The following is a 12,288-nucleotide window of genomic DNA, read 5'->3' as shown; positions in this document are numbered from 1 at the left end:
AAAAACCCTTACCGTCCGTACCACTCTGACCATGGGGTAAAATACCTTCCTGGCCCCAAAATATGGTGATCAGTGTGACCCTGAGTGGAGGGGAAAAACCCTCTAGCCAGGAACCTTTGGCTTTGGTCCCAGCAGGAACATTATATCATTGCAGTCAAAGTGCCCAGCCTTGGCTGTAGTCAACACCCAGTGCCTCTGAGGAAGGCTTAAAAACACCCAGACACGTATAGCAGAAAGAGGGGGGAGAGGGTGCCGGGGGTAAACAGCAAAACCCAGAAGCATGGAAAATACCCGTAGTAGCACATAGGCATCGCTATGCCTCGATTATCCCCGACCAGTGGCTGTCCAGCCTCTTCTTGGACACCCCCAGCGATGGAGAGCCCACAACTTCCCTAGCCATCCTTTTCCATTGATTTGCTATTCTAACAGCAAAGTTGTTGTTTTTTTCCAGATAGTCCATCTAAATTTATTTGCTGCAACTTCAAGCCTTTGGTCCATGCCCCCCTCTCTGCAGCAAGTGAGAAAAGGTGCTTTCCCTCTTCTTTCCAGCAGCCCTTCAAGTATTTAAAGACTGCTATTATGTCCCCTCTTAAGCACCTATTCCACAGGCTGAATACGTGTAGGTCCTTCAGCCTCTCCTTACATGATTGGCTTTCCAAGCCAGTGATCATCTTTGTTACCCAACACTGGACCCTCTATATCTTCTCCAGATACTTTTTAAAATGCAAAACTGTTTACAGTATCCAGATGGGGCCTAACCAGTGCTGGGCACAGAGGCACTATCACCTCCCATGTCTTTATCTACTGCTTCTACTGATCCGTCCCAAAACCACATTCACTGTTTGTGTGGTTGCATCACACTGAAGACTCATACTGAGTCTGTGATCTACTAAGATCCCTAAATCCTTTTGCACAGTATTGCCATTTAGCCAGGTGCCCCCCTTTTTGTATTTGTGTTTTTGATTATTCCCCCTGAGGTGTAGCACCTTGCATTTGTCCGCACGGAATTGCAACCTGTTATCTCTAGCCCAACTTTCCAATCTCTCAAGATCCTTCTGTGTTGCGCTCACATCCTCCAACGTGTTCAAAATCCTTCCTAGTTTCATGTCATCTGCAAACTTGCTCATGAAGCTTTCTATGCCAGCATCAAAAACATTAATAAAAATGTTGAACAGCACCAGGCCCAGGACAAACCCCAGTGGGACTCCACTCAAAACCTCCTGCCATTCTGACATGGACGTATTATTGAGCCAGTTCTCCATCCACCTTGTAATAGCTTTACCCAGCCCACATTTCTCCAATTTGTTTATAAGGTCATGCTGGACCTTGTCAAAATCCTGGTTGAAGTCCAGGTACACTATATCCATAGTTTTCCTTTCTTTGAGCCAAGGAGTTAGTGTCAAAGTTGGAGATCAAGTCTGTTTGACATGATTTATTTTGAAGAAATCCATGCTGGCTTCTTGTGATCAGCCTTTCCTCCTCCAGCTGCTTGCAAATGACCCTCCTTAGGATATGCTCCAGTAACTTCCCAGGTATTGAGGTGACACTAAGTGATTTATAGTTCCCTGAGTCCTCCTTTTTGTCTTTTTTAAAGAAGGGCACTGCATTGGCCCTTTTCCAGCCCTCTGGTACTAGGCCTGTCTTCCACAACTTCAAGAAGATCATTGACAAGGGCTACAAGATCTCCTCTGCTAGTTCCTTCAGTCCCCTGGGATAAAGCTCATCCAGGCCTGCTCCCCTGAATTCATTCAAACCAACAGAAACTCTCTAACCATCTTTTTTTTTTTTTTAATCTCCTCCCTCGGCATGCTTCCTCCTTTATCCAGATCATCCTTATTAGGTGTCTAGATGCAACCTTTTTTTTTGTTTTGTTTTTTTGGTGAAGACTGAGGCAAAGTAGCTGTTAAGCAGCTCTGCCTTTTTTGCATCTTCAGTTAGGAGTTCTCCCAGGCTTGGTAGCAGAGGACCCACGGGTTCATTGGTCCTTCTTTTCTGGCCAACAGACTTACAGAACCTATTCTTGCTGCCCTTAACCTCCTTTGCCAAGTGTAGCTTGGTTTTTATCTTTGCCTTCCTGATTTTTTCCCTGCAAGTTCTTGCTATTTTCTGGTATGCATCCTTGGTGACCTGCCATTCTTCCATTGCCTATGTACTTTCCTTTTGCATCTGATGTATCCTAGAAGCTCCTTGTGCTGCCACTTTGGTCTCTTGCCATTCTTCATGTGCTTTCATCATGTTGGAATGGTTTTTTATTGGGCTTTGAATACTGTGCCCTTGAGAAGCTCCCAGCCCTCCTGGGCACCTCTACCCTCCTATGATGCTATGCCTATTAACCCCCCGAGTCAGATGAAATATGCCTTTTTGCAAGCTAGTATCCTGATTTTGTTGACCTCATGCTTTCCCTGTTGCAGGATCTGGTATTCTAGTGTATTGTGATGGCTTCTTCCCAAGTTACCCATCACCTTTACATCCTCCACCAATTCTTCCCTGTAGGTCAGGACAAGATCCAAGACAGATGACCCCCTAGTTCAGGGGTGGGCAAAATGCGGCCCGAGGGCCAGATGCAGCCCGCTAGGCCATTCTGTATGGCCCGCGGGGCCCCCCCAAAATTTTAGAAAATTAATATTTATCTACCCCTGGCTGCTTGTCATGTGGCCCTCTGTTGGTTTGAATGAATTCAGGGGAGCAGGCCTGGATGAGCTTTATCCCAGGGGACTGAAGGAACTGGCAGAGGAGATCTTGTAGCCCTTGGCAATGATCTTCATGAAATCTTCAGAGATTCTGAGATTATTGTTGGTACTTATATGGACAAACAGGGAGGGGTAGTTGTCCAAGGACGGATGAGCTTTGGCAGACTCTGTGTGACATCCTGAATTCAGTTCTAGGCATGAAGCATACCTCTGGCACCCTCAAATCTGGATGACAAAGTGGTGCCCCCATCCCTTGGAGGAGAGTCACCAACCACCACCAGTCTCCTCTTCCTTCTCGGTGCAATGGTCCTGCAGCCCGTCCTCGTGGTCTTTCACTTCCTGCTCTCTAAGCTGTTCCCTCCTCCACCTTATTCCTGCAGATACCGATTCCTCTGCCTTTTCCTCAGCAAAGTGCTTGAAAGGGGTTGCTGACTTCAATCCACTGCTCTTTAATTATGGAGAACTTCCTTCTTCAAGTAGTAATACATGCTGCCACTTCTTCTCATTACCCTTTGGCCGCTCCAATACCAGCTTCTCATAACTCTTGTCCAAGTAATCTTCCTGGTCCCAGATGCAATGCAGCATGGATACCCATGCTTCCAACCTTTCAATCTTCTCCCCAGGGCACACACCAGCTTACACATGGTGCAGAAGAAGTCCTCCTAACAGTCCGAGAGGAACACAAACATGGCATGTCACAACAGTTGAACCAGATCACAGTGCAAGAACCTGCACACCAAACACCTGTATCAGGGCACTTGTGCATGCACATGTGCATGTGTGTGCTCACACACACACAGTATTCTGCTCCCTCCTACAATGAACACCCTAAGCAAACTCTACTTGCTGTCTTCTTGTTGCCCTTAAGTATTACTCATTATTTTCTTCTTGCCATTTTCTTCTGGTCCCACAGCTTACTGGAGGTTGCCTTTTTATAAGGCTGCCTATCTTAGCTCCGCCCCTCATTTATCTAAACCAGCACCAATCAGCCACCCTGGTCTAGGACAGAAGTTCCATAAACTGGTTTGACCTAAATCAGTTAAGTCTGATACTACATTCAACCAGGTTTCTCTCAAACCAGTTTCAGCTATTTGGAAACTGGTTTATGTGCATTGAACTTCTGTTCTTTTACAGGTTGAAACCAGTTTCTGATCACTTAAACTGGTTGATGTGTAACTTCTGCCCCTAGCCCCTAAGTCACTAGCACAGAAAAAAGCCTCTTCAAGCCAGTTCCACTCCTGAGCTGCTTCTCCTGTAGCAACTGCTCTCTGCTCACTGCTCAGCTTCCATATAAAAATTAGCCAAATACAAATAGGTAAGATTTCCAAAAGTTTATACGTGATTAAGGAGCATGAGTCTCATTGATTTTCTATGACATGGGTACCCTTAAGCATAGCTGTGATTTTTCTTCCTGTGATTAATGTTTGCTTTCATCTAAAAAAAAATCTTCAGTTTTTCCCACAAATCTAAAAAAAGGCTATGTTCCTTTTCTCAACACTAACCCAAATGTTTCTGTCAAAAATGAGATTCTTTTTCTTTTTGAAAATGTTCTCCTTAGTTGACAAACCATTTTCTTTTCTAAAAAGATTACAAGAAAATATACAACCCTACACTTAAGTCACTTTGGGGTTATGATGGTTCATTTCATTAGAATAATTTCAGGATTTTATTGACTAGAGATATAACTGAATCAAACTCCTAGATATGAATCCCTTTGAACTGCTTCTAAACTTGATTTTAGCTCATTTCTGAAGTAAAACAAGCACCCAAACACTCAATATAGCCTTGGCAAATCCCCATCACAGATTTGGCTCCTACTTTTATGAACACTTCAGTGAGATTACTTATCTGTAAAATTAAAGATATGTATATTTGATTGCAGGATTAAAGCCTTGGTTAGGCTCTAATAAGCACCTGAACATTAGATGTATAGCATTACGTTTTCTGATCTAGAAAATTTTCTAGTCCTCGTTTGAGAGCAAACATCTAACTCTGGCAAGAATCCCTCCAGTTTTATTTTTCTAACTCAAAAATGCCACATCAAAAGTTTTTTTCTTTCAATATGCAAGGATCCCCTGCCGGTTATTTCAGATAACTGGAATTATTACATAACCGGCAATCCCCTTACCCCTTACCCCCATCCCCTTACCAGGAATGCCGGATAACAAAGATTTTATGGTACCTCAAACCAAATGTCTTCACTATATTAACTAGAGCTAGTAATTTCTTTTTCCAAGTGTCATTTATTGAGACTCTTTTTTAATGTTGATCAAATTTGCTACCTTCTGGGTGGATGTGATATTCAGGGCTAGACAAAAAAACTGCTAGAGACAAAGGATCCGCTGCCTTCCTTTAACCTAAGGGGTCACTAGTTAGACAATGGGCAGCTTGTTCCCCACTTACACAGAGACAAGTCTCCCGGGATCTCTAGGGCACATATCTGTCGGTAGGGAAAGCTGGTCAGTAAACCCCTGCGAAGTGGCTAGTATTGGCTTTGGATTTGGGTGATTCGGGGGGCAGTGATTCGATTCGGTGATTTCAATCACTGTCCCAAATCGATTTGGCCAAAACAATTCGGCAGCAGCCGAATCTCCGAATCACCCAGGTCCTGCCCATCCCTGCCTGCTCTTGCAGGTCTAGCCCTTTGAAAAAAATAGCCCTGACTCACCGGCAGCTGCCTGGCGGGGGGCTATCCCCGCTGTCCCCCACTGCCCCATGCTGCTTGGGGGGCTTTGCCATGAGCCCCCTGCATCCCCCCCATTGCCCCCCCCATGTCTGCCCCACCTGTCCCAGCTCCGGCCCTTTAAGAAAATAAAAAAATTAAAAAATGCCGAACTCACCGGTTCCTGCCCAGCAGGCCGGGGGGAGGGGAGGGGCATTCCTGCTGCCTTCCACTGCCCCCTGCTGTGTGGGGGGCTCTTCCATGAGCCCCCTGAAGCCCCAAGGTTGCTGCAGGAGCTGGTGAGTCCGCAGTCATTTTTTGGGGGTGGTTCTTAAAGGGCCAGGGCTGAGTCAGGCTGGAGGAGTGGGAGGCTCGCGACAGAGGGGGGGCAGCAGGGATCTCCCCCCCCCACCCGTAAGCACCCAGTGAGTGGGGGCTATTTTTTAAAGCATTGGGAGTTGGGGCAGGCAGGATGGCCATGGGAGAGGGACAGGGCGAATGGGCAGGGGTTGTGGGGGGCTGGGGGAGCAGGGATGAGTCCTGCCGATCCCATAGACATTTAGGCCTACATGATGGACTTACTGAGGTGAGTAAAGATATATATGTGTTTGTAGGATCAGGCCCAGAAATGGTTAAATTATGCTGACAGGGAATATGCAAAAGACATTTCTCTCATGCCTTTGTGAACTCAGAAAGGCAGCCATTCTGGAGGCGCTGACAAATAAATACTAATTCTGTCACTCCAATAAAAGATATCACTTGCACAAATTCTTGCCTCTCTGGCACATAATAATACGCTAACGACGCTGTACATATTCGATTTCTTGCTAAATTCAGAGATGTGAAAAAAGGGAAGAGACGCAGGAAGTTTCTCTTGGTTTTCTCAATGAAAACTGAAGGCTGAACCCTTCGCTCTTCTAGAGACAACACGCCAAGGCAGACATCCCGAAGACTGTAATATTTTCTGGGACATCACTGTGCCTCTATGCTTTAATATCCTGACATCTGGAATCCTCAAACACTAATGTTTTCCCATAAATATCTGCTGAGATTAAACAGCCACATAGCAAGTTTCAATCTCGTGAGTCTATAATTGCTTGGGAAAAGAGAATGGGATTTTCCCCTCTAGCTAGGGAGCAAAAGACCTCTGGAAGCAGTTAATTATTGTGTAGTACTTACATGCCATTAGCCAGTGATGCTGTTATTTATTATTTGCACTATGGCAGCACATGGAGCTCGAGCCATGGATTGGGACCCTATTGTGTGGAGTGAAAGTTTCCAAATGAAATGTGAGCAAAAAGGATACACACATCTGTGCCCTACTCGTCTTTTTTTTCCAGCCAAATTCAACCGAAGCAAAAATTTGGAGGAAAAAAAAATCCTTAAAAAAAAAAATAATTAAAAAATCAATCCTTTGGGGGGAAAAAAAATCCTTAAAAAAAAAATAAATAAAAAGGTAGGGTTATAAGTAATTGTAATGAATAGATAAGAAAAAAAAAATAAAACAAAACCTTTGCATTTCATTTTTTTTCATCATCTGTTTCACTTGAAAAACTGAAACACCTTTTGTTTTGGATCAACCCCAAAATAAGAAGTATTTCCCCCCTGAATTTTTGAGTAAGCCAGTGAAAGGGGGAAAAAATTCAAGTATTTGTGCAGCTCTATGGGAACACAGAACAAAGAGAGATCCTTTGGCCCAAAGAGATTACAATCTAGGGAAGAGATGAGAGAGAAGAGGCAGATAGACTGAGCCGACAAGGAGATGCATCTCATTTCTTGCATTTTGAACCTTCGAGGGTTACTGTGTGGATTAAATGGGAAATAACCCGGTCACGCATCTGGAAACAGACCCCACCTAGCCACCCATTTAATGCTATCTTGATGCAATAGTTCCCTGCCTTTCACTCAATCTTTTGTCCCAGGAGACCTTCCTTTGTGGTGGCTATGATCCCAGGGAACTGTTGACAGAAGGCAATGTTTATAAGTTGGACATCCAAATTGGAAGGGATGATTCAGAGGATGCCAAAAGCTGGAGAACTGTTGTTTTCAGCTGCATTTGAGAAACCACGTGTCCCTAGACTGACGGCGGCAGGGATGCTGCATATTAACCTGATGACTTGAGTGCTTAGTTGTTAGCAGAGGCTTAAAAACTGCGGTGCAACAATCTGATCAAGCTGCTGGAGTTGAGCAGAAGGCCTGGGTGTTCAGTAGGTAACAGGTGACTACAAAAAACAGAGGCACAGATGGTGGGTGTTGATTAGTTAGACGGCTGCAGCCTTGATCTCTGCAACCTGCAATGTGAGAGGTTACATTCCAACGGTATATCCACATAAATCTGAAAATAATAGTGTTTGTCTACAGGGCGGTTAATCCGGATTCGCACTCCTAGCACAGAGGCAAGGTGAAAGTTGTGTGGATGAGGCCAGCGTTGGAAAAGCCCGTCCACTGCGGGAGTTGGCAGCGCGCTAAGCTAAATATTGGTAGAGGGTCAGGGAAGAGCAAAATGAGCATGAATTCATCCTCAGTTCAATCCGTGCTTTTCCAAAGGTGAAGCTTCGAAAGAGATGGAGCTGAAGGTTTCTGACAGAGGAACGCACAGAAATGACAGACAGATTTGGGCAGGTAAAAATCCCACTCTTCTTTGGGCAGTAGGAAGAAAATGCTACCATTTTTTGGCAGCCTGAGAGGCAGGCAGCATTTACCATATGCTGCTGGCATCATTGCATAAGGAGATAAACCCTGTGGAGCGCAGGTTGCCCCATTAGTGCCATTGAGATGGTGGGGGATTCCTGGCACGTCTCACTATCGCGTGCCTGTGAAAATGTAACATGCATCCAAAACGATCGGACACTGCGTGTGCATGAATGCGTGCTTTAAAAAGCTGGTGCTAAATGGTACACGGAGCCTGCTGGGATATTAGCATTGGCTTGTGATTCATAATCAGGGCAGAGAAGGTAGAGGGGGAAAAAAAAAGAGCATGTTTATGCCTAGACAATGTATTAATCAGCCCTCTAAGCAGCCAGTGAGAGAGCGATCCTTAGAGGAAAGCCTTTACTGTGGGTACACATTAGACATTTTGTTTAAAGATTAAAGTTCTTCTCGTGTTTAATCAGTTTTCGAGCAGGATGGAAAACGGGATTAATTACAGTCCCTCGCATCAGCCTCCCATACTGCCGGAGTCACAAATGATGCGACTTTTCTGCAAAATGGCCGCTGTCAGCAGCAGGCTGAGGAAATGCTAATTGTAATTAAAGAGTTTATTTGGAATCACAGCGCAGAGTTGTAATCAGGAGGAGAACGGAGCCTTGCTGTGTGAACTTGCCGAATGTGGTTATAGAGCAAAATGGGTCTTTTTAAGCCAGAGGAAGTGTTCGTTAAGCTTCTGGCATGGATTTTCAACCCGATTGCCCTCTTAGTAGGACACAAATAAAAAAAAATCTACGCTGAGGCAGTTAACGCTGCTATTTTCAACATGCAGAGCACCTCTCATCCAAGGATCTCACTGCACTCTAAATAGGTGGATAAATGTTATTCTTGCTTTATAAAAGGACACATTAAAGCACAGGAAGATTAAGTCAATTTAGAAGACTTGCCTTGCAGATGGTCAGAAAGACATTACTGAACACAGGAACCCAGTAGCACGACTAGCAAGCCTTTCTTCTATCCCTTGGCCAGCATCCTTTCAGAGCCGCAGACAAGACCGACCCATCTTGGGCCTGGGGCAGGCTGTCGTTGTGGCCCGGCTGCCCCCCATGGTACAGCAAACTCGTCAGATATTGTAAAGTCTTACCAGCGTGCAAATAAAACTGTGGCCACTCCCAATCTGACTTCGGAAAAACGGACACGGGTGGTTCCAGACCCAGAGCGCTTCCATCCAAATCCTTGAAGAGAGCCTTCCTTGAGCTTTCACATCTCATCTCAGGAAACACCATATCCTCGTATTCATTGCTGCCGAAAGGCAGAAGAATCAATATTATTGTCAGGGAGACAGTAGGGAAAATCAGATGGTGGTGGCGTTTAAAGGTTTTTTCATCGCTCATAAATTCACTTCTGTAGACATACATATCATGGTGATACTTCCAAAATAGATGTGGGTAAATAGGGGACAATTAGTAAAATCTGCTGAGCGAACAAGAGGTCTGATTGGCTTTGTCACCAAACTCTGTAGCAACGTGTAATTTCCTTGAGACCAGGCCCAATGAGCAAAAATGAAATCTGGATCCCAACCTCCCAAATGCTAAGAATGATTATATTCAGCGACATATTTCTCCCTCAAGTAATTCCCATTCTCCTCTTTGTTGGAGAACCTCAAGATTTTGGCTCAGGCCATTATAGATGAGGCCAGCCACAAAATTTGGATCCAGTTCCAGGGTTGTGTCTTGAATACCCCTATTGCCCAGAAACATTTCCAATTTTGATTCAGCACTTATTTTCAAATAATTCAACCTTGCAGACAAACCATAGTGCCTCATAATCCAGCCACCAGAATCCACAGTGTTTTAATGCCTGTATCACTCAGACCAGGATGGAAATGACTGTGAGATACAATTCTGCACAGTTCCCTGGGTTGGATTGACCCCTAACCCGGGGCTGTTGAACTAGTCGCCTGTGGGCTGTATGTGGCCCCCAAGAGATTGATGTGCAGCCCCCAGGCTCCTACCTGGCCACCATTCCCCACTTTACTCCAGAGGCAGCAGTAGCTGGGGTCTCCAGGCTCCCTTGCCCTCCTCTGACTTCCACTTCTTGTCCCCATCCCAGAGGACTGCACAGCCTGACATGGTGCAGCACAGCCCAGCCCATGGTACTGGGGGAACCTGCAGAGCTGGGTACCCATGCAGCACTGTGCAGGGAGGGAGGTGAATCCAGAATACCCCTATATACAGTGCAGTTGTGGGGAGGGCAGCTACGTAGCATGTGGTCCAGGGGGGCCAATGGCTCACGTTGGTGTGGCCTGCATGGCTTGCAATCCCTGGTGCTATGGCACCCAGTTGCTTGGAAGTTGGGCAGTTCCCACATGCCCTTACTCCAGAAGAAGCCTCAGCTCCTCTCTCCAAGTCCCTTTGTGGACCCTTTTCAATGCTGAGGCAGCACAGGACTGATCCCATTCTACCTCTTAGGTGCCAAAGTGGACATACAATACTATCCATGCTGCTTGAGACCCTGAAAAACTGCTCATGCCAAAGGTGTGTGGGTTCTCCTCCACCCTGGGGCACTTTTGTGACTTAGTCTTAAGGCTAAGATCACAGGATGTTACAAAAGTAGACATATTAATGGTTTCCAGGGACTTGAGCGGGGTGGAATAGGATCACACTTAGGTGTCCAATCCACTTAAGCCCCCAGGCGATGGGACAGGCTCTGGCCCTGAATAGTGGACAGTTTTTGCAAGCTTGGATTTAATAAATGCCTGCAAAAGATGCAGAAGCAACACAAAAAGCCTGGACCCTACCCAGAGGCTTAGCAGAATACTGAGAAAGCACTTTGCATTACGCGTGTCCATCAGGCACATTTGCAAATCATCAGTTTTTGCAATGCTCTGTATGGTAGCAGGTCACAAACAGCATAATGCAATGGACTGGATTCAGGAGTTAAGAATAATGGGAGATGACAAGCTGGACAGTGCTCAGAAATCCACATGCAAACTAATGCCTGGAGCAAAAAAAAAAAAAAAAATGAACCCATTGACAAATCACTTGAGGGGCTGTAGACTGGAGCAGTGTGAAGCACCTCTGATTATTTTTGACTAGTCATTGGGTTTCACTTCTTCTGCAAAAGTTTCATGGCGGAGTGAGTCGCTGTATTCCAGTACTCCATACAAATCGAAACATAAATCAGCCTATGTTTCCAGAAAATCGTGTGCATTTGAATGGTTGACTCCTAAGGGTTGCATATACATCTCTCCTTTATCCCTCTTCCAATATGTTCAGGAGATTATCTCTCTGGGCACGAGGATGGCTGGCACTCATCTGCCATCTCACAACCTTCCTGTAACCACTCAACATCAGTGATGTGATTTCACAGGCAAATAACCAACTCTTTTTCTCATGCCAGAAAGGATGATATATCCATCACCAATTTTTTTTACTTTTCTGGAGCCCCTGTTGTTGTTTGAAGCCAGCACTTGAGAAGTCAGCTGTGCTCAAGACCCAATATCAGAACCTACTTTTCCTACTCAGAAGGTAGTGGTAGGACTCCAGGAAGTCTGGTTCGGGGGAAGTTTTAAACCAAACTATCTGAGCCTTGCATCCTAAGTTAAGATAAATAATCAGATGCTCAGATTTTTCCAGTTTTGGTCCCATACGTGATCAGTACAAGAGCAGGTAGAAAACAGACAAATCGATTTAAAAGGGTAGTTTGGATCAAAAAAATTAGTTCATTACTTTATAACAATTCAGTTAATTATAGCACTTGTTTAAATTTTGAATATCCCCATGAATTTTGGTTTAGACTCATGTCCAGCTTCTAACTCCCACACTCCTAATAAAAAACAAAACTCATTAGAAATAGATGTAAGCGGTACTTAAATATGCTAATTCTCTAGTGATGAGTGCTAAAGGCAGGTAAACATATGACCAGGTGGGGAATTGGTACCACACATGCATTATAAACATTGGTTGGGGGGGGAGAGTAGCTTCTTAATAAGAAGAAAGCACACTACCTTGTTTGCAGCATATGAAAGTAAAGCTTGTTCTTCTCATTGACATGTAGCATTCTCATCTTCTCAGATGTGATTGGGTGCATGATGCCAGTGCTATCAGGATTTGACATGATGCAGATGTCCATGTCATCACTATAGCAACTCTTTGTAAAACCAGTAAAGGTGACTTCTATGAAAAAATTTTAAAAAACCAAAAATCCAACATTAATGCAACCCCTCTAAGAATTTAAACTGGTTTCAGGCTTGCCACTTTACCAAAGACATAAACACGCAAACAAACC

At 44.8% G+C, this 12,288-nt stretch overlaps 1 protein-coding gene across 12 annotated transcripts in view; it reads right to left on the bottom strand.

Moving 5' to 3' along the window:
• The window catches only part of PKHD1 (PKHD1 ciliary IPT domain containing fibrocystin/polyductin), a 389,637-nt gene that overhangs the window by 88,106 nt on the left and 289,243 nt on the right, over positions 1–12,288 (bottom strand). For all 12 annotated transcript variants that reach the window (XR_002091425.2, XM_019491318.2, XM_019491321.2 and 9 more), the window contains 2 exons: positions 12,008–12,176; positions 9,143–9,300 (listed from right to left, as the gene is read on the bottom strand). Coding sequence is in view for 11 of the 12 variants with exons in the window: in XM_019491318.2 (XP_019346863.2) it covers positions 9,143–9,300; positions 12,008–12,176 (327 nt within the window). In the remaining variant the exon portion in view is untranslated. The remainder of the gene's footprint in view (positions 1–9,142; positions 9,301–12,007; positions 12,177–12,288) is intronic.

This window comes from Alligator mississippiensis, chromosome 1 (genome assembly GCF_030867095.1).
Source record: "Alligator mississippiensis isolate rAllMis1 chromosome 1, rAllMis1, whole genome shotgun sequence".
Classification (NCBI taxonomy): domain Eukaryota; kingdom Metazoa; phylum Chordata; order Crocodylia; family Alligatoridae; genus Alligator; species Alligator mississippiensis.
The sequence above is the reverse complement of the archived record's forward strand: the minus strand, read 5'-3'. Positions and strand labels throughout refer to the sequence as shown.